Source organism: Thunnus albacares, chromosome 11 (assembly GCF_914725855.1).
Source record: "Thunnus albacares chromosome 11, fThuAlb1.1, whole genome shotgun sequence".
In the NCBI taxonomy this organism is placed as follows: domain Eukaryota; kingdom Metazoa; phylum Chordata; class Actinopteri; order Scombriformes; family Scombridae; genus Thunnus; species Thunnus albacares.
The window spans coordinates 9,843,496-9,865,644 of record NC_058116.1 but is presented as its reverse complement, the minus strand read 5'-3'; the positions used below and the strand labels follow the sequence as shown (position 1 = coordinate 9,865,644).

The 22,149-nt window shown below is 41.0% G+C and overlaps 1 protein-coding gene across 3 annotated transcripts in view; it reads left to right on the top strand.

The window, feature by feature from the left end:
- dachd (dachshund d) overlaps window positions 1-22,149 on the top strand; it is a 113,664-nt gene that overhangs the window by 54,539 nt on the left and 36,976 nt on the right. For all 3 annotated transcript variants that reach the window (XM_044365876.1, XM_044365878.1, XM_044365877.1), the window contains one exon: window positions 15,520-15,635. In XM_044365876.1, coding sequence (XP_044221811.1) covers window positions 15,520-15,635 — 116 coding nt within the window. The remainder of the gene's footprint in view (window positions 1-15,519; window positions 15,636-22,149) is intronic.

Sequence of the window (22,149 nt, the reverse complement as noted above, 5' to 3'; positions counted from 1 at the left end):
ACAGATTAGCAGCAGTAATTGACTGCGACAGAGGTCTATGCACAAGTATGTGTGCGTTTTACAGCGAGGGAGAGAGAGAGAGAGTGCGAGCGAGAGAGAGAGAGAGGGAGAGAGAGAGAGAGAGAGAGAGAGAGAAAGAGTTAGAGGGCCCCTCATGTTTGAATGCAGATCTTCAGCACACAATAGGCCTGTTAGCTAGGCTGAGTTTCTGCCTGTCACTTTCTCTCCACATGTTGCTTTTTCTTTCAGAGATAAGTGGGCCTAATGCTGAACAAATAGTGGAAATCAGAAGCCACTGAGAATCATTTGCCTCTCCTTTTCCCATGGCTCCCAAACAGACACCCAGACTCACAGACAGAGGGAGTGACGATGAGAGAGGGGAGAGAGCGAGACGGGGAAAGGGGAGGAAGGGGGGAGGAGGAGGGGATGGAGGGGGGGGTGTGTGTGTGGAAGGGTGGATAGAAAAAAAAAAAAAAAAAAAAACAACAAAAAAAAAAAAAACAAACCTCAATGAGCAAAACAATTTTGTCACCACAAGCAGATCCAATTGAAAAGTCTCCTGGATGGGGAAGAGCTGGAGTTGTCAGATCAGACCATGGCAATGAATAGATCCAAGCAGGCTAAATTGGCATCAGGTGTGGGCTTCCCCTGGCCGGTGATAGGCTCCCACATTGTGCTGGCTAGACATTTGGCCATTTTCAAATATAATGGGAGAAATGAATGCAAATGAGTGAGTGGACTGAAATGTATTTAAATGCAGATTGAATGGGGGGCTCTGCGTAGCGCCTGATAACAAGTTGCTTTAGGAGAAGGGCCACATTGTGTTGGATCATCCCTCCAACCCCCACCGCTCCGATCCCCACACCAGCAGTCCTGTTCTCTCTCCCTCTGTCGCACTTGTGTCTCATAAGGGGCCATTGTTCACTGGGTAAACTCTCTCAAAACTATTTACATTACTCATTTATTTGAATTTCAAATATTTTGGGTTCTTTCTCTCTCCCATACATAGCCGACACACATGCAGCCGCCCGCCGCCTTGGGCTATCCAGTAAAACAGTAATTGCAAAAGGACAGGGGGCTATGGCAAAAAAAAAAAAAAGAGAAAAAAGAAAAAGGAAAAAAAACACAAGAAGGAAATGGAGGGGTTCAATCATTAATGATTATGTTGCTTGTATCCATAGCCTCATTAGAAGCAGTATAGCAGCTAGTAGCATGTGTTTCACAAACAAGTTCCCTGTGCCGACTGCCGGTCGACCGCTAGCCCACGGCGATCCATCTTCTCAAACATCTCCTTCCCATATTTAAGGAGCTCTCGTTACAGCCTTTCCCAGACCTGTGAATTTATGGTGCACTCCAAGCGGTTAGCATAATCGCCGGTAATGCAGTCATTTCAGCGGGAATGTGGGAATTAGGGCAGGAGAGAAAAGGAAAGCTGTTGGTGTGTTAATTGAATTTCATATGAATTCTTTGCAGCAGATTTGCCTTGAGCACAGGGCAGCATGGACACTGTTAGGCTATGAATTTATGTCTTTGCCAATATTTTTTTGTTGGTTTTAATTTCCTTGTTTTTTTTTTTTTTTTTCAAAAATAATTGGAAAAAAAAAAAAGTCATGTTTCTCTGGAGAACTGTTGACACTCAACAACAGCTTAGAGACGTAGCTTACTTTTATAAACTGGCTCTGATTTCAGCAAACAGAGGAAGTGAAGGGTAACAAGAGGGTGCGAGGGTTCTTCACCTTAAAAAAAAAAAAAGCTTTTTATTTTTTCTCATCTGCATTTAAAATACAATTTACATGCAATTAAATGAGATTAATTAGAGACACTAACCTCTGCCTGTCCTGTGTGCACATATCATATCATGCATTTTCAATGTCAACCAACTCATGTTTACTTTAACTTTTGTGTTTATCGAGAACCGTCATTATGTTTTGTTTCCACAAAGACATCATTTGAGGCATTAAAAAAATATTTCAAACATTTGACATATTGAACCCTTCAACGTCATGAAAGCCTCAGTCTGAGGGAGTTGGATAAACAAGTTGTTCAGGACTTGGTGACAACATTAGTAATTTTAAAATAATACAAGATTTTTCTCAGAATGCCAGTTATTTAAAGTTGGCCCTGTTAGCATAGGGGGCAGGTGGGGCAGCGACTGCAGAGATGTTTCAGTGTCCAGAAGTTTCCATGCGGTGATTAATAGGAGGGGTAATGTAGTGGGGAAATGAGTAAACACTCCCTTGCTCCTGGCTTTGTGCTTCAACGGCTTGATGACAAGGGCAGAGCAAGGTGAGAATTAAACAGACCCGCAGAAAAAGAGAAAAAGAAAAAAAAACCCACAAGCAACGGGCTTGGAGGGAGGAGTGAAGCATGACAGACCTGGGCAGTGGGTGGGAGTGAGGAAAGGGAGACTGGGAAGAAAGAAGGCCGCCCTGACAAAAGTGGAAGTGGAAGTTTCTCCTGAAGAAGAATAATTAAAAGCGCTCAAGGGAGGGCAGTTTTAATTTCACATGTAAGGGGCTAAAGATTTCATTTAAAGGCGCGGCGAGCGGAGAGGAGGTTAATAAGATGAACAAAGCAGGGAATGTGAGAACATACAGTGTGAGGAAGCGCGTTGGACTTTCACCTGACACGTTTTTAATTATTGAACCTCTGATATTTCTCTGTTGAAGAGAAGGGGTAAAAAGAGAAGATTAACTGATTAATGATCGCGGTTACCAATTACTCACTCATGGGGGAAATAGAAGTAACTTCACCACACTTCTCTTCAACGCTCAACGTCACCAAGTGCAGAAATGCTTCCAGCACCGAAGCTAAAAGCATACTTTTGCTTGTGCTGGCGGTCTCAGTAGCTGCCTACTGGGAACACAACCAGAGCATTGCATAATGCCTCCTTTCTAAAAAAAGTGAACTTGCTTCTACAGTTGAATATGTGCTCTTGATCACTGAAATCTCACTCCATTAGTGCTATCTGAAGTTGATGTATCCCAATTATCATAATAAGATCAGCTTGGTCCCGTACTCTATGGGACTCCAAACTCTCTTACTGCCACAAAATGATCAAAAGGACTTTGTGAACTAGACCCAGAGTCCCAGCTGTGGGCTGATTTGTTCAGTAGTGGTGAAAAAAGAACTTTAATTGAATATGATGTATTTCTTTTTCTTGCACTTTTGGGCCCAGTCCTCTAGAAGTGAACAACAGAGATATGCCAGGCTGTCTTATCTTGGCTAGATATCAACCCAAGAATACTTTTCTTTACTTAGATCACCGTTCAACACTATAATACAATTCAATGTTTGCCAAGCTGCATCCCACTTGTAGACTTCCTCTCTACGGTGCCAACAGCAGGCTCCATAGTTCCCGAAGTGTCCCCCCCCCCGCCTCCCCCCCACACTCCTCCCTCTTCATGAAATCATTAATATTGTCAGAGAGTAGAGCATGGGAATGAGTGTTGCACTGCAATCCCAAAATCCTGTTCCCCTCCCGCCGCCGCGTCACACTGCACACACACTGTGTTTGACACTTATGTATTATATGTTTATCAGTCTCTAATGAAACACTGACAAGTTCCCTGCACAAGGGATACTGTGTTCCATTAATAGCCCTTAACGAACCTTGGGCACTCACAAAAAGGTTGGTCCTATTGCAGCTGACAGCAGAGGGGCCCTCAGCCCCGGCCCCCTGGAGAGGGAAGATATTAAGCGTTAGCAACGTCTGCACTCTCTCCTTCAGTCTCTCTGTCATCCCCTCCTCCCCACCACCACCCCCCCCACCCCTCCTTCTCTCTCTCTCTCTCTCTCTCTCCCTATATGCATCTGTCTCCCCTGGAAGTAAAAGGTGTCTCTTTCTATTTCTTCAGGCACATGTTACTTGACCACGGTGTTTAGCATGGAGCTTGACAAAGAGAACAGTGTCAGTTAATTTGTCAGAGAGTGTTTGTGATTGATTTATTCATCTAAGGCTCAACAAATGTTTGTACTGTGATGAATCCCCCTGAACCATAATTTACTGCAAATTAAACTCAGACCTCTAACGACACACACACACACACACACGTAGACATTTACATACGATTTGATTAAAAACACAATTTATTTGGACTTATTTAACTTATTTTAGCATTTCCTAAACTGATTAAGCACAGAAGTTGTAATAATGCCCCCAAAACCTGAAAAAAAAGATTTGACAATATGTTCAAAGACAACAACAGATCTTTTTTTTTTTTTACCCCGACCTTCAGAATTGGTTTTAATAAATGTGGAGTAATTGTTCTGACCTGATTACTGTTAGTTTCTCTCTTTGACAAGGTGAAAATACTTTTTCAGTCACAGCAATATTGTATACGACATCTTCAGCAGACCTTGTGTATTTTTTTCTCCTCAGTCAGACTTTAATCTTACTATTTGTGGCCTTTTTTTTTTTTTTTTTTTTTTCCAAATATGAGAAATCCATTTTGCCTCAGCTTACCGCCAAAAAGCAGCAACTACCCATGATCTCTCTATTAGAATGTGACAAAACATTTGTTCTCACTAGAAATAATGGTCTGTAACATCTTCTAATGTGATTCACAGTTTATTTGCAAGTCCATCGCCTGTGTTGAACAAGGGGTTATGGGTGTGTCACACATATGGATAATTTTAAGCAGATGCATCTGGCGTGGCTACCATGCTATGATTAGTTTCCACAGCGTTTGTGAATGTGTAAACCATTGCCGACATGGATGAAATATAGCCTAGGTTCACTGGGAGTGCAGAGAGAAGAAATGTACCCCATCTGTAATACACTGTGTAGACTAATATCAGCTCCTTTTCTCTGATATTGCAGTGAGATATCGATCTGGTAAAATTGTCCCATATTGGAGCTGTCTGTTGTGATATTCATCATGCTGTCACCTCTCCCCAGCACCTACGCGTTATTAGAAACCCGGGTTTGAAGAGGTTGAAGGGTTTTAGTCTCCGAGATGTAGCAAACAATTCATCATGAGAGTGAGGGAGAAAGAGAGAGGGAGAGAAAAGAATGCAGGTGAGGTGATGCTTGGATAAAATTTATGTCCAGTCAGGCTGTACATTAAGAATTATATCATCAAGCAAGAGGACACCAGCAGCTTCACCCGCTATCTGCTGAGTAGGACTATTTGCTCTCCTGCCAGGCTTAAATGGAGTTTTTTTTTTTCTCTCTTATGAAGCTTTTAAGAGAAATCTGACGTTTCAAGGAATATAGTACATCACCAAAAACAAAGTTATTTGTGAAAACAGCTTGTCCAAAAAACAGTGGCATGTGAAGATTGTAGTGAACGTGACGTTATATTTTGAGCTCGATGCCACTTGTCACTTGTTCGCCATAAAGCCTGTAACTGGTACGTGTCACCTTCAATTTGGCCCTCTTCAGGGTGGGACTCTAGTTTGAGTTCCTGTTATTTCCTCTCTTTGCTCTCAGTCAGAGATTCTTCCGGAAGGATCACAGACAGAATCCAATTCTTCCGTGTCTTGCAGAGGAGTTTGGGCTTTGATTCGTCTTTAACTCGGTATAAATGCTCGTCTGGGAATGTGCAGGCTGGGGGCTCCCTCTGAAGTTGTTTCTCTCTTTCTCTCTCCCTCTCTCTCTCTCTCTTTCTCGCCGGGAAGCGTGTGTGTATGTGTGTGTGTGTGTGTGTGTGTGTGTGTGTGTTTGTGCGCTCGCAGGCTTGGCCGTGCTCTGTTAGCCGCGATGTTATTGTTGTAAACAGCATTTAAAGCACAGCTGGCCAAATTGATCAGGGCTTGTGCTGGAGTGAACTTGAGCAGCCGAGAGTGGGGCTGCATAAACAGGGCTGCTTGTATCTAAATATGCAAACACTCTCACAGCAAGTCCACACTCAGGGGAACAGACACTGTTACTTCTGATGGGGAGACAGTGAGAAACAGTGAGAAACAGGCTCGAGTCCTAACCTTTCCATGTATACAGAGAGAGAGAGAGAGAGAGAGAGAGAGAGAGAGAGAGGGGGAGAGAGAGAGAGAGGACAGGAACATTTTTCCTGATTATGTAAACATTTCTTTTCCTCCCTAGATCATTTTTGGACTCCTCCAAGTATTTACTTTTCATTAATTATTGAGAAAAAAAAAAAAAAAGAAGAAGAAAATCAGGAAAAAAAGTGAATAAACAGTAGATAATTTTTGTTTAATGTTTCACACAGGATTCCAATCCTCAGTGCAATTAATGCTAATCACCATGGTCTTCCTGTTTAGCTTGAACTTGGAGTATGTTTGTGAGCGCTTGTTGTCTCTGTCTACATCTTTCGCTCTACTCCCTCTCTCTCTCTCTCTCTCTCTCTCTCTCTCTCTCTCTCTCTTTTTTCCTCTCCTTTCTCTTCCTCCTCCATCTCTGCTGTTAGTCACTGTGTCTCCTCATGTTATGATTACATCACCCTTTTCTGTCTGTTGTGTCCATTTAGACCTGAAATTAATCACATCCGACAATCTGGTGGTGCTATTCCCAAAGTTCAAAAGCTGTAGTGGTGAGAGAGTGATGTAGAGAGAGAGAGAGAGAGAGAGAAAGAGAGAGAGAGTGAGATGGAGCGCATTAAGCATGTTGGAGGTACTTACCATTTGTAGAGTACAGTATATTAATTGCTTATCGGTTTTTGATTTCAGAGTCATTTAGAGTCAATCGAACGCATAATTTTCACAGCTATTGTTCTTTGGGGTTTGTTAATTGTCACCCCACTGGCAGAATTAAAAGCAAATTAAAAGCCTTAACTATTGACTCTATCTGAAGTCACTCTCCACAACAATTTCACAAAACAATGGGGAGGATTAATGAAAATGCAGCTTGATTTCTGTTCTCCAAAGCTTTTGCTATGGGGAACCAATTAACTACCCTTCAGGATGACTTTCACTTCTAACTGCCGGTCTGTTCCACTGCCAGAAACTGGGATTAATTCTCAATTAATCCCTCCACCAGAACAACTCTGCCTTTGTCTGCTGGGGAGGACATGAGCATACAACACCGAGGTTACCCCAAGCCTGTTTGGTGGAGGAACTCCACCCCTCCTAAGATTGATACACCCTGTAGACTAGCTCTTCTCAAGCTGAAAATAAGAGCCATTAAAAGGGAATTGTTGACAATGATTTTTGTTTTAGGATTTTGAGCTTTATTAGCCATGCATATTAATGAGTCAATTAATTCCATTCGTCCTCGCGAGTGGTCTGTTTGTTTTTGCCTGACCTTTTATCTTAGATGTGTTCACGCTCCGCTTGCTTTAAGCACTTACTCCACACTGTGTTTCCCATAGCCTCACGTCCAAAAAGGGAGTTTTTATGTGTTTAGCACTAAGATTCTTCCCCTCTCTTTTGTTTTCTCTCTGCCACTCTCTCTCTCTCATCCGGCTGCCCTCCCCCTCTATCTTTTCTTCGCTCTTTCTCCCTCTGTCAGAATGCCTGCTGGATGTATTCCACTCTAAATGTGACAGGAAATATGCTATTATAGCATGCAGAATATTTGCCTGATGGGATTTGCAATAAAATTACTACATTTCCTTTCCATTAGGATCTCTAAAACCCCTCTCTCTAATTTATGATTACCCTGGCAAAAAGACATGTTATATACATAAAGACTAAAGTAGCCCCCAGTCCACATTTAGCCTGTCCTGCTTTCAAAGTTAGTTGAGAGGACAGGAGAAATAATTGAAAAGTGCAGCTGGACTGTGTACAATCTTGTAAGGGATGCCTAGAAAATGAGATTAATCAGTGCACAGACATTGTGGGGAAAAGTTTGCAGTGAATGCCTGACAGTCGTGCTCTTTCTCTCATTTCAAATGTTGGCAGGCTAGCAGGCAGCTCCAAGGGAAATGCGCTCCTTTCATACTTGAGTAATTGATGAATTGTATGCAATATGCAAATGAGAATCCATAAATCTTATGAATGACAGCTTAATTTATGTGAGCCTTAATGAATGCAGGATTAGATTTTAATTAAATATCCTCAAAGGCACCCTGACTGGGTAAGTTTTTAAAGCCTTGTTTTGAAGACTTGTTTCATATGCATCGCAGTTCATGAAAAAGAGAGATCAGTGAGAGTGGTTAGATGAAATTTCCTCGCAGTTTGAAGATAAGACCTGTTCTGTTTTGCTAACCAAAGGCACTTGCAATTAATAAATATTGGAGCAAAATCATATCTAGCAATCTCATTTAGGCTTTCCTGGAACTGTTCATTCTCATACATTTGATTAACTGCATTTACTTTAAGCGCTATCTGATTTCTAACATTTGGTACAGTATCTTTTTAATTAAGAGAATCATCCATTAGGCATGGAAAAGTCAACCAATTAGGCTTTCTTCATCAGTTCCCGTGATGTAGGAAGTCTGCTTACTCATTATCAGAGTCTGTTGATGTGATACTAAACAATCTTAGTCTCCGTAGTTATGGGACATACAATTATGAAATCAGCTTTTAACATTAATGATGCATGGGTGTAATCAGCAGTTTATCTTGTTTTAGATCTTTTTTAGATTCTATTTCACAGCTGAGAGGCTTCAAACGGCTCTAATAGAATGTGATTACAGGAGAAAGCTCTTTGTAGCTACTGTAACTGTGGCTTTCTCTTAAAGCCCGGTTGCGGTTTCATGACACAGCCTTGAGGACAGTGGAAGGAGCGTGACCGGCTCCGAGTTCTTCCATACCATCAGATGCTGTGCTGGTCTCGCCCAGCGTGGTTCTAATCAGGCCTGAGCTCAGACAAAGGCACCAGGAAGGCACCCACTCTCCCAACTACTACTGATCTCAACCCTGCACATTAGTCCACACAGGGATCAGAGCACAGACAGCACTTTAAAAGGGGTTTTAGTGGGATTGATGCTAACTCTCCTCCGCCTTTGATTTCACACCATTTGATCTGTGATATATTGTTCCGTAACAAAGGTTCACAGTTTGCAGGCGGATGCAGCTGTTCCTATCCCTAATAAATAAAAGTGTGTTTTTTTTTTTCTTCCTCTCTCCTCACACTCACAAACTCGCTGTAATCCAGCTATCTAGATCAGATAAGCGCGATGTGGCTACCTGTGCGAGGCGGTGTTTGACAGGTGCAAGGGGAAGCTGATTGAGATAATCCAAGAATAGGTTCAATGCAAATACAGATACAAGATGAGGGTGAGGATAGATGGATGCATGAAAAAGATGGATGAGTGAATATATTCCCATGTATCACACTGTGACTGAGATTATGATCATCACAACCAATAGACTGCCAAGGTCAGCAGGAAATATAAATCATCTTTTTTCTCCCCGCTTTTTGTTGAAGGCAACATAGAGTATATTTCTGTCATTTTCACTGGGTTTGTTTTGTCAGATTATTATTATCATGATTATTTCATATTACTATTATCTAGCGCTGCAACTGACAATTATATTGAGTAATTGCTTAATTGCTCGGTCTATAAAGTGTCAGAAAATAGTGCGAAATGCCTGTCATCATTTACTTTTATCCCACAAACAGCCTAAAACCAAAGAAAGTCAGTTTTCTAATGATACGAAAACACAGAAAAGAAGCAAATCATCACATCCAAGAAACCAGAAACAGATGATATTCGGTGTCTGCTTGATGAATGACTTCAACAGTTAATTAACAAAATAGTTTCTAATTAGTTTTCTTTGCCTGATATTTAATATTGTGAAATATTTCTCACAGACATGGATGTTATCTGAGCTTTTGTGTTTACTAATGTTATTGTGTTTTCCGTAGCAGAGCCTATAGGACAGCTGATCAATTAGGGATCCAGAGAATTGAGATCACAATTACATCAGCTGATAATTAATTAGACATATGTCACAGTGTGGAACTCATAATAAGTATTCCACTCTAATTTTTAGTTGGATTTTAGTTTGACTTATACTTGCATGTCAGTCTCGCTTTTTGTTGCCCTAAATCAAAGTGAAGAAAACAAGCAGCAGACCAAAATTTTAGAAGTTAAACATTGAGTTTTTCCTCTCAGTGAACACTGTGGGGAATTTTAAATTGGTAGTAAGACCACCACAGCCATGTTATTCCTGTCTTTCAACAAACTGTTAACCTCTCATGGGAGTTGCCCTCATATTGTTAAACCGTCACCAAATAAAAAACACTATAAAGTCAGCATATTCAGGCCCCTCATGGTCTGAGGCCTCTGAATTTCTGCCTGACCTGGCACTTAAAAAGGTAAGGAGCTGCTTTGTTTTATCAATAAGACCTTGTTTTCATGGCTGGTCACCACCCCAGCAAACCAATCAATGGGGCATGCTCTGCTATCGCTGTGAGAGAAATGAAAAATAAACCCCAGATAATCCTTCAGTTAAAAGGTTACTCAGGGCGATAAAAGCTATTTTGTTAATTTATTTACTCTCTGCAGTGGAGAGATAAAGAAAAGGAACAATTAGGGAATTCTAGGTGAGAGATTTTAAAAGGGCAATGACATTGGGTTAATATTTTATAAGGCCTGATTGGCAGAGACCTGGAGAGGCCTTTTGTTTACACAAGCCCCAGATGGAATGATTCATTCGCTTGTTTTGGCCGACTGGGCGGAAATGGAATAAATATCTTCATCCTTACCTTTTAGAAACGTCAAACAAAAGACTGAGATAAAAGGTTAATGGCTCAATCATAACCACCAGGAAATAATATTATGTTCTTTCTCTGCAAACTGGAGTCACTATTGACATAATCAGGTTGAATTCCTAAAGATATCCGAAGATGGGAGGAGCAGATGATTTTTGTGTGTAACTAAATCCACTAAGGGAGTGTGCTCACTTGGGCTAAACATTACATTTGTGGTTTCAATTGATTTATAACAGATCATAATCACTGCATTAACAGCGTTCTGGGTAATAAGATCTCAGTCACTGCTTCCGTCGACAGAAAAAGCGTCTGATAGTGAGATGTCAGAATTTTACCATGAGATCAAAAACCGTCCCGATATCTCATGTGATATTATAGCTCTTATTATACCTATCACCTAGTGTTGGCTTCCTGTAAACGGGGTGAGAACGTGAATTTAATTATTGTGCGTTTATTGCATTGTAGCACTGAAATTGGACTCGTGTGGAGTGTATTGTTGGGCCCCGTGTAATCTGATTGCCTGCACAGCGTAGTGTGTTGGATAGTATCAGGTTCCAGCCGACTCTGCTGGGTCAACACACGGCCGGGCCATTAAAGGAAGTCTGGTTCAGGGAAAGTTCACCACTATTTTCTTTTCACCATGGCAGCAAAACAAGAAAGAGAGAATAGATGTGTAACATATTTGTGGCCCCAGCCCAAAGCTGGTGGGGCCTATTTTGTTTCCTTAATTGAAGCCAGAGATATGAGGCCTTTGAATATCTTTAGTTTAAATATAAATAAAGCAGGGAATAAAATTCTTTCATGATTAACCTCCAATATAGAAATAATATTGTCCAAATAAGTCCAATTGAAAACCCAGAAGTATCTATTTTCTGAAACATTGTAAAGTAGAGAGGAGAACATGAAAAGAAGATTAGAAAAGACAACAGCGGATAAGAAATGAGAAGTACTAGAATTCCAATCATACATCCAGTTGTGCTTTCTTTTTCGGCAATAATGGCCTAGTTTGGAGCAGTTTCTGTGCCAGGCTATTTAGGGAATCAGCATCTGCTGCTTGATAAATAGCCTGACTCTTTTGTTTGAGGCCATGTTGAGTTCCTATCCGGACCCAACTTATTAGCCTGTAAGGCTCTGGCCATCGCAGATCTGCATTGATGTTAGTACGGATGCCTCAGCTGTGGAGTTTCAAGGGACTAAATTACATATTGTTAAGGAACATTGCACCAAACGATATGAATCACAAGGCTTTGAAAATAACAGAATAAAACAGGAAAATAGTCTCGACATGCACTCGATAATAAAGTGTATGCTGTTTCTGTTTCTGTAAATTTAGACACTTAGTCAGAAGGAAAGGAGACACAAACTAACTATTCATTTCTGAGAGGCTTTCCTGTTGCTTGGAGGTTCCTCAGTTCAAAGCTCCTTTTCAGTTGGTGTATTGCTTTCATGGCCAGCTAGTGTTTGTGTGCAGAGAGGAGCTGAAATGCTATCCCTTAAACACACGGACAGATTCTCTTGCAGCCTATCTAAACATTACCTTTACTTAACTGGGTCTTTGTACCTGGGTTCACATCCTTTGACATGATCTAAGGTTGATGTGACATTTTTTTGTCCATTTGAGGGCCTTTTTGCTTTTAGTATTGTTGGTAAAAAGCCTTTTACCCATCACATACCCTCTATTGAGGTCTTTCATAAATAATTCAGCCAGAGTACAAGTGAAAGTGATGACAGCAAAACTGTCTGCGATCTCTCCCTCTCATAAGATCAAAGAGGTGCTTCTATAGAAATAGGAATTACATTTCCAGACGTTCCTAGGTTGAGCGGGCACTCATTTCTCTTTCTGCCTCTCTCTCTCTTTCTCTCTCTCTCTCTCTCTCTCTCTCTCATACTGCCCTCCTCTCACTTCTGTCATTTGCTCTCCCCCTCGCCACTTCTCTCTATCACTTCTGTATTTTCCCTCCAAAGGGACACAGCTTGGTGAAGGTCTGCTTTTAGTCCTAAAATCTCCAGAGCCAGTACTGTATATGAGAGAGTCAGCACATTCAGACAGATAGAGCGAGTGCACTCTATTAGCAGGACTGAGGTAAATAAACCTCACAAGACACGGCTGAATAAATTCAACTACTAAGGCTGTGTGGTATCTGAACTTAAACACTGCATCACTCTGTGGATACTGCCTGTGGGAGATGTTGTGAAATGTACTGTAACACAAACATCCTCATGTACTGTACTGGTTGATGAGGTCCAGAATGAGACATTAATTGTAAAGAATTTAAAACAGCTCATCTTCGGTTACATCAGTTAATTAAATTTTTTAAATTTTGTTGGTTGTAAACAGCTCGTAAATCCTTAAGTGACCATGTTCAAAATCATTGACAAATGATGGCAAAGTAATAAGCATCTGTATCTACAGTAGTGCTGTAACAATTAGTTGATTAATTGATTAGTTGTCAACTTTCAAATTAATCGCCAGCTATTTTGATAATCCATTAATCATTTGGAGTCATTTATTTAAGAAACAAATGTCCAAATTCTCTGATTCCAGCTTCTTGAATGTGAATATTTTCTGGTTTCTTTAGTCTTCTATGATAGTAAACTGAATATCTTTGTGTTGTGGATTGTTGGTTGTGACAAAACAAGACATTTAAGGACATCACCTTGGGCTTTGGGAAATGGTGATCGACATGATTCACCATTTTCTGACATTTTATAGACAAAACAAATAATCACTTAATCAAGAAAATAATCGACAGATTAATCGATAATGAAATAATCATTGGTTGCTGCCCTAATCTACAGACAACAAAAATAATTAGTACCCATGTAGATATATTTATTGAGAGATTTTTTCCATGTTTTGAAAAACAAAAAATTACACCTCACATATAGACTGTAAAAAAATAATGGATGTAGCCACTGTGATGTCCCTTTGGTTTGTGGACTCCTGTTTTGAAGCCTGAAGTTTGGCATTTTGACCGTCGCCATCTTGGACTTTTTGAGCCAGAAGTGATGAGAAGTGACCATATTTGGATGAGAGGGTGGAACTGACCCTAACGCTAGCTGCTAGTTTGGTTAGCACAGTGCATTTACAGTCTATGGTTAGCTGTGATAATGCAAATGCTAATGCTAATTTTTGCTCGCGAAAAACAGGCTTAAAACCATTAAAACAAAATGTACTTACTGAATATCTGAACAACTGAACATCCAAATCCTTAGAGGGTCTTTTAGTACAACCACATGCTGAACATGACTTTTTTAGGTGACCAAAATGTTACAATTAACATTTGAATCTGGGGTTATGCCATGGTTACGTTACCTAACCAACATTGTTGCTGTGGTAGCAACTTGTCAATCACAACGTAGCCATGCCCTAAAGCATACCTTGCTTTATCGTCTATTTTACTCTAAATGGGACCATTATTTACAAAATGAACATCATGCTGTGTTGAAGAAGACTTGAAACTAGCGATTGAGACCATAAACTCATTAGGAAAGTGTTTACTGAGGTAATAAATAAAGTGAGAAGTAGGATCGTTTTCTCATAGACTTCCACACAATCGGAACCAGTAGAGTCGCCCCTTGATGGCCATTAGAGAGAATGCAGGTTTAAGTTGCTTCTGCATTGGCTTCCCTTTTCAGACCTGGAACTATCCCCTTGACCTCACATCAAATTTGACAATGACATTAATGTATAACCATGTTGGTTCACCCCTCCAAGCCTTAGTACCAGAAAAATAATTAACTTGGATACAGTCTTGTGAGGGGAAGGTCAGCAGCTAAGCAAATATGTCCCAGGTTTGATTTCCGGCCATGTCCTTTCTGCGTGAAATATAGTCAAGTTTGCCCAGTTTTCTTCCCATAGTTACGACATTACAGAAACCTTTTGGTGTTTTAAAGATGGATTAAACTCTGTTCATATTAGAGAGAACTTAGTATCCTGGTAAAGCTTGAAATGGACTATTGTATGTGAAATAATGTATGAAGCCAATATGTCACCTGTGTCAAGTCACCATAATTCATCTTCAGCTGAGACACCCAGCTCCTTGTTCATAAAGAATATACCTCCATAGAATCTTGCCCCCCTTATTATATTCTCATTGCATTTTTTTTTTTACCCTGTAGGCTTTTCTTGTTACTATAAGCCAGCAAAGTAGGTATTGATTGCAACTTGCAGCTGTATTAATAAGTGAATGAGTAAGATGTGTGGAAAGTTAGGGGTGTATCTGCTTTGAAGGCCTTTTCTCCTCCACAGTAAGGTGGCACAGTCATTTATCACGGCTGGATCTGTGCCCCTCGTTTGGTGTAATAAAACTCCCCCATCAGAATCGTCCAACAGGTCTGAATCACTCTGTCACACCACCTTCCAGCTAAGGCACGCATTAAATCAAGCAAGCAGAACATTTCCTAAGGCAGCCATTGCCTTTTAATTTCCTGAAGAACCTTAAAATATCATTCATTACCAGAACTACACATATTTGGTTTTTAAAAGTCTCATAAATCAATAGTGGCCTGACTGCAATAATTATAACAAGTTAACATGTAATTTCCAGGCCGAGGGCCGCGCACTGGATTTTAGCATATGCAAACGAGGCAATTCAAATAGTGTGGGGATATTAATACGGAGGAACAGGTAACGAGGTACGGGTTATGAATTATGCATCAAAAAGTGGTTGATCTTCAATAAAGGAAATGAATTCACCGTGTAATCTAATTAGTTATGGAAGTCTATTATGTTGAGCTGCAGAAAGCAACTGTCCTTGAAAAGAAATTTATTTACAGTACGTGTTAGCTCTTTGGAATGGAATTGCATTCTGGAGTGCTCTAAATGTTAACACCGCCCCACCACCACCACCACTACCACCACCACCACCACCACCACCTACACAACCCCTCCTCCTCTGCCAGTCTCCTCCACATCTCTCACCCGCGTTCTCCTCCTTCTCTGCCCGGTGTTTTAGCTCCAGACCTGGACGGCCCCCGAAGAGGACCCAGAGTGTGACATCACCGGAGAACCCCCACATCATGCCCCACTCAGTCCCTGGTCTCATGTCCCCTGGCATGATCCCACCCACAGGTATGGTTTGGTCATAGTCTGTAGCGCTCTGTCGCTGTTGCTAAGGCTCTGATTCACTCTTTTTCTCTCTCTTTCTTTCTGTCACACACACTCATGTATATATACCCACACACACACACACACACACACCCTCCCTACCACTGGACTCCCTGCAGCTTGTCCTCGAAATGGCAACCAGTCCAAAGTGACACATGCACCCAACCACCAGACACCAGCCGCTCACTCGTTTACCAAAAACAGATCCTCTGCTCAACCCCCGGAAACAAAGAGGGGGAGAATAAATTGGAGTGGAGATCTTTTCTCTCAGATTATTCCAGTAGATGTTGCATTTTGCCTTGAGATCATTCTAATTAGTGCGATTAAATCCACTTCACTGGTATATGTACATAGGCAGTGGTGATGCTAAAGCAAGCTTATCGCCACAAGAATCAACAACAACCATTTGTGCCCTAACTTACCCCTGGGCCAAGTCTTATTGCAACTAATGCTTTTGTTCTATTTGTGGCTGGCTTCATTGTGACTGCTTTGATGTTGGTGGCTGTAAGTGCTCTGATTTGCATATTTTGCTCTCCTTCTTGATATGTCTTTAATGATATTGTACTGTCGAACAGAGCTCTTTGAATGCTCACTCTGAGTACAGTATGCATTGTATTTAACTAGCTATTAACTGTAGTACTTTACAAACAGATGAAACACCACAGCTGCTTTTTCATGCTGATCTTCATTGTGTAACAATTTTAACAGACTTGTTATTATCCTACCTCACACATTTTTTCCATCTCTGTAAAAACAGTCCGGGAGTGTTTTTTTTCTATCTCTCCCTTTCTCCAAGAGGCAGCAAAGCAGTGTCTGTGAGGTGTTTGAAATTCAATATTAAACAGAGATTGGGCCATCCTTGTGATTCAGTACAATAGAGGCTCACAGTCTAGTGCTTTGAACTCTGGGAATAGGGTGAGGTCACTGGCTATCTGCGGCATAGTGTAGAAGGCGAACTTAAAGGCCGAAGTGAACACAGAGAAGGACAATGATGAGAAAGACCCGTGTTATTTAGTGGAACATAAAGCAACAGAAAAGCCTTTTGATAACATCCCCTTTAAGCCCAGAGGGACTCTATGATCTTGACATTTAGTCAGGGTATTCAGGGGGCAGAGATAAAGTAATTGAGATTTTTGGTCTTCTTATAACTGTCTTAAAGGACCAGTGTGTTGGATTTAGTGGCATCTAGCGTTGAGGTTGCAGATTGTAACTGCTGATTGTAAACTAACTGAATACCTCCCACCCCCCCCTTCCGAGCATGTAGGAGAACCTACTGTGGCCGCGAAACTTGCGAGAAACACGAAAGTCCCTCTTTAGAGCCAGTGTTTGGTTTGTCTGTTCTGGGCTACTGTAGAAACAGTAAACAGGCAGAGCAACATGGCGGACTCCATGGAAGAGGACCCGCTCTCTATGTAGATATAAAGGGTTCATTCTAAGGTAATGAAAACACAACGATTCTTATTTTCAGTTGATTATACACTAATTAAAACATACTTATGAATATTATATTCTATTTATACCAAGTCTGCTAGATGCCACTAAATTCTACTTTTAATCTTCCTAACTGTGGCGCGACAGATTTTTTCCATCAATTTTTGTGTTATAATTGAACCATTTATTCTTTTGATGATAGTGTTGAGCATGACGTTGAGCAACATCAAGGAATTTACCAATTTTGACAGATTAATAATCAAATATAATTGACCACACATAAGTTAGGATCTAAGTAGGCGGCTAATTGATCTCCCTGTCACGTCCAAATCTACTGATTGATGATAAAAAACTGACATTGAGAAACTGTCTTAAATAGTTACACTATCATGTCATGTCATATTAGTTCATTTTTCAGATGAGTTAGTGCCCGCACACACAGACAGAATGTGGGCCGACGGCTTTTCCTGAGGCTCCACCAATATTCCGAGACTCCTCGAAAAAGCCACAGCACTGTTTAATTTGGGCTGAAGAGAAAGAGCGAAGCACGCCATGAAATGTTTTGTTCACAGTAGCATGTCATTTCTCTCATGGTGTTACATTTGCAAAATACTCTACACTGGTCTCACTTAAGAACGACTGATTCGGGCAAAGAAAATGTGTTTACTGTGAATTTCTCATGCAAACCATGATCAGCAAATGTTTTTTTTTTTTAGATAAAAAAAATAGATAGATAGATTTAGATAAATTAGATCAAATCATATTAGATTAAAATCAATCAGCATATTCAACACAGTGGAAAGATGTCTTCTTCACACTCTAACAAGACCAGAGAGGCCTTTGTGAAACACATTGTTAACATATGTATCTTAGCCCTTGACACCAGTTCCATTTAGAAAAGGACATCTTAATATGCTTAGCTTTCCATTTAAGGAATTCCATTTAACCCTCATGTGTGTGTGAAAGCACATGTGTGTATGTAGGAGTATTTGAATGCCTATGTGCTTGCGTTCATGCCCTAGGGTTGGTGGGGGGGGTGGGTGGGTGGTGGTAGGGGGGAGGGTGTTGCGCTGGAGCCTTTCCAGTTGTTGATGCATTACAGGCAGATTGGCCCCCAAATCGGATTATTTGCTGTGGACTGACACCACACTGAGATGACATCTCCTTTAAAGTGGAGAGGGCCTCCACTCACACTCTGGCCACTACTTAAGCAGCAGCTTCAATATAATTCATTTATGTCCTGGATATGGCTTCAACCTTTTGAATAACGCAAGAGTACTGCATTTACCATTAGAGAAATGAATGTCACCTACATCTTACCGGGGTGCATCCTGTACTTTACTGATAAAAACAATATTTTCTAATGCTGCCTGTACGGCTCTGTTGTACTGTCCCAGTGTATGTGTGTGTGTGGATACCAGTGAGCTGGTTTCCTCTTATGAATACAGTAGGTGGACACCCAATTGTAATATTTATGTTCTTTTGATGTACAATTAGCACATCAGCATCTGGAGTGGATCATCTAATCCAGCGCCACTTCAAGCCGCTTTAAAATAGATCCGGTATGCAGCAGGTAATATCATTTCTTTGTGCTTCTACCCCTCCTCTTTCAGTCCACTGCTTGTCATAAGGTTAGCACGCTCTGTAATTGATACTAAATTTGTCATGATGTGGATAGCACAGTTCAAGTGGCGCAGTGTACCTAAGAGTCGCGTTGTTCCCAACCCCAGTTTGTCATTGCTGTGCTGCCACCAGTCCATGCATAAAATTAGGCGGCCATGCTCATTGACATGGAGTGTCTCTTCTCTACTTATCCTCCTTGCCCCGATAAATAAAGTGTGTTTTCATTGTTGCCCATGGTGCCGTCCCTAACAGAGACAGAACGGAAACACAACAGATAAGCTCTGGTTATTTTTTTTTTTTTTTTTTTAATCGCTGCTAGAGAAAGTCGTAAAAGTCAGTCTTTTGTGTACTGATGTGGAGTTAATCTGATTTTAATTTAATTATACGAGTTAGTTGCGGAGGGCACAGGCATTGGGGTGTTTGTTGTAAGAATGTTCTGACATTGGCGCAGGTATGGGGCAGCTAGCATGTTAATTAATGATGAAGATCCTGACAATATGCAGAGGCATGACAGCGTTAAGCCAGTCGGCTGCTGCTTCCTTTGCATATTAATAGATCCTTCATTATTATTTAATATGACAGCTGCTCCAAGGGCTACCATCAGACCTTGTCTCTGTTATTTGCTGTTTTGTGCTCCCCATGTGACAGTGCCATGCTATTCTCTATTTGTTGAAATGTTCCCTTTTCTGTTCTTTGACTGGTGTGGCTCTCTCCATGCGGCAGGGCTGCACTGTTTGTTTTTTGCTCAGGAGGATTCTGACTTGCCTGTGCGTCTATATGCGAGTGTCTGAATCTAAAGGTGACTTTGAAAGAATATATGAGGCAGGATTGTTTTGTTTGCATAGTAATGAATGCAGATTAGCATTGAGTGGGATTGGTCTTGTTGACGTTTAGACTTCTAGTGGCTTAATAGACTTGTTGCTGGGCGCCAACATCTCCCTGGCTTCCTTATTACATCCACTGTATTGAGGTGTGTGTTATGTGGATATGACAATTGATCCGCCGAAATGAAACAATTATCAGAACAAAGATTTCGATTTATGGAGTGTGTCACTTAGTCAAAGACAGGGTGGAGGCTGGGGCCGGATGATAAATGAAAAATGGAAAAGTGATCATTCCATCTGTTTCATAATAGTTCCGATCGATTTCTGAGCCTTTATTTACTCAATACACATCTGATCAAAACCTGTCACCTTCTTCTGCGTGGATTAATCCCCCCCCTTTTTTTTTTTTCACCATTTGTTTTATCAATCTTACACAGTTTAGTCCAGTTTCCTAAAGTAAAGTAAAAGAAATAGTGAGGACACAGAGGCAGCCAAAGTTAGAGAGCATCAGAAAGCACCGCTGCGGCACTCCTTTGAGGGCACCTGATTTGTGGGGGGAATTTATCACACAAACAGCCCAGAGGTGATTTCAATATTTACTCGGCAGTCTGTTCTGCATACGTCTCATTTGGAAAACAGTTGACTCTTGCCCATTATACACAAATGAAGGCTGACCTTCAGACTGGGCAGAGGCCACATTCATTATGTGGAGAAGTATCACCTTCTTATGAGGCAACGGCCCTTTTTTTTTTCTCCGGCGCTGCCTATGCATATGGAACAGCAGCCAGGGCCCATTGCAAACGAGAGGGCCCTCTCTGACATGATGTATACTGTACGTCAATATGGTACTGATGTATTTTAAGATGCAAACAAGGCTTTAAATTATATGCACCTCCATGTCAGTGGCTCAGAGTGACTCTCGCCATCTGCCTATCAGCTGGGGATGAGAGGAGAGGGTGCCCAGGCCGGTATGTTCTCGCGCGCGTGTTCGTCGGCGCGCGTTTGTGTCTGTGTGTGTGTGTGCGCACGTGCTCGCATGTATCTATTAGAGCCACATGTTCGATTTCTACCTCTCCTTGTACTTGTGTCTCCCCCTCAAATGCATGGCTAATAGCTGCTCCTGAGTCCCATCACGGAGACGTGACAGCTTAGTGATGATAAACGCAGACGTTGCCTTGTTCTGCGTCAAACGTAAGGCAAACCTGCATATCAAGTGTAAGCAGCCTCTGTAAGAGGGCAGGTGATATACTGTATTGTGGGTATGAGTGATTCCACTAATAGGTACATATCTTTTTCTCGCCGTGCATCTTTGATTTTGTTGCTGGGGTTGGCGAGAAGAGTCGCGGGACTCTCCTGAGACACACACACACAGGCCTAGAGGAGCTTTAGCACTATCTGTCCCTGCTGTTTGAGACCAGCCTCATGAATAAAGATTTCAGTCACGTTCAATACACCAGAAACCCTGGAACTACCACAATGACAAACCAATGCTTTATGATCTCTGCAGTGTGCTCAGCATATGTATGTCTATAATCTCAGACTCACTGTATCAATCATATCAAGTCCATTTTGATCGAGGTGGAGGAATATTGCTGTTCCGGTATATATTCAGAGCTGGCAGTAATGTGAATGATTATTTAAAATGTGATGTCAATAGTCATTTAGTCTGCTCAAAAAAAAAAAAGAAAAACCCAGCAGCCTTGGGCCTGATGAGAATCCATGTAAAATTCTCAGATATTTGGCATGTTGTCAGAAATGTTCAAGTGATATGCATACTAAAGAATGAATGGTGAGATTGAAACTGCTATAAAACAGTATGGAAACGTCTGCAGAGTGCAGGAGCGAGACTAGAACACTAGCTTTTTATATTTCTTTACTTTTATCACTTGAATTGATTTTTTACTTTTTTCTGGTTTTACGGGCAGTTAAATAACACTAACCTTAAAAATATCTTCAAAACAAAACAAACACATTTATATAATCTATCCTCAGTTGTTTATTCATATTTTTCCTTCTTACTGCTGCTTTATGGACTTTGCCCTCCTGCCTTATTAATTTCCTGCCTTAAAGGTCCTCAGTACGCATGTTGTTTTCTTCTTTTTGAGAACGTATCAGAGATTGCATACATTGCTTCTCTCTTATGTTTTATTGAACATATCGTTTTGCATTTTGCTTGATGACCAGCCTTGACTCTCAGAACACACTTTTATATGAAGAAGCATTACAGTATAAAGCTGTGAAGAACTTGAATACAAATATTATTCACAGCAATTAGATCTAATGAATTCATTACAAAGTATCATTGAAATACACTTTAAGACATAATTGTCTCTCCTGTATTTGTTCACGTGTTGAACCTCCCTCACTCTGTCTTTCACTTTTTCACTCCTGTGTCACACCGTATCACTACGCCGCTACTATATACACATACAGTGTGCGTTGTAAGTTGTACATACAAAATGCTTTTATCATGCACTATTATCTTGACTGCATCTCTCCCCATCAAGATACAAATACATCAATATAGGAGGCAAGGAGTGGCGGAGTGGGTGAAACATTCATAAAAATCATATGCTGCCACACACACAGGGATCTATCCC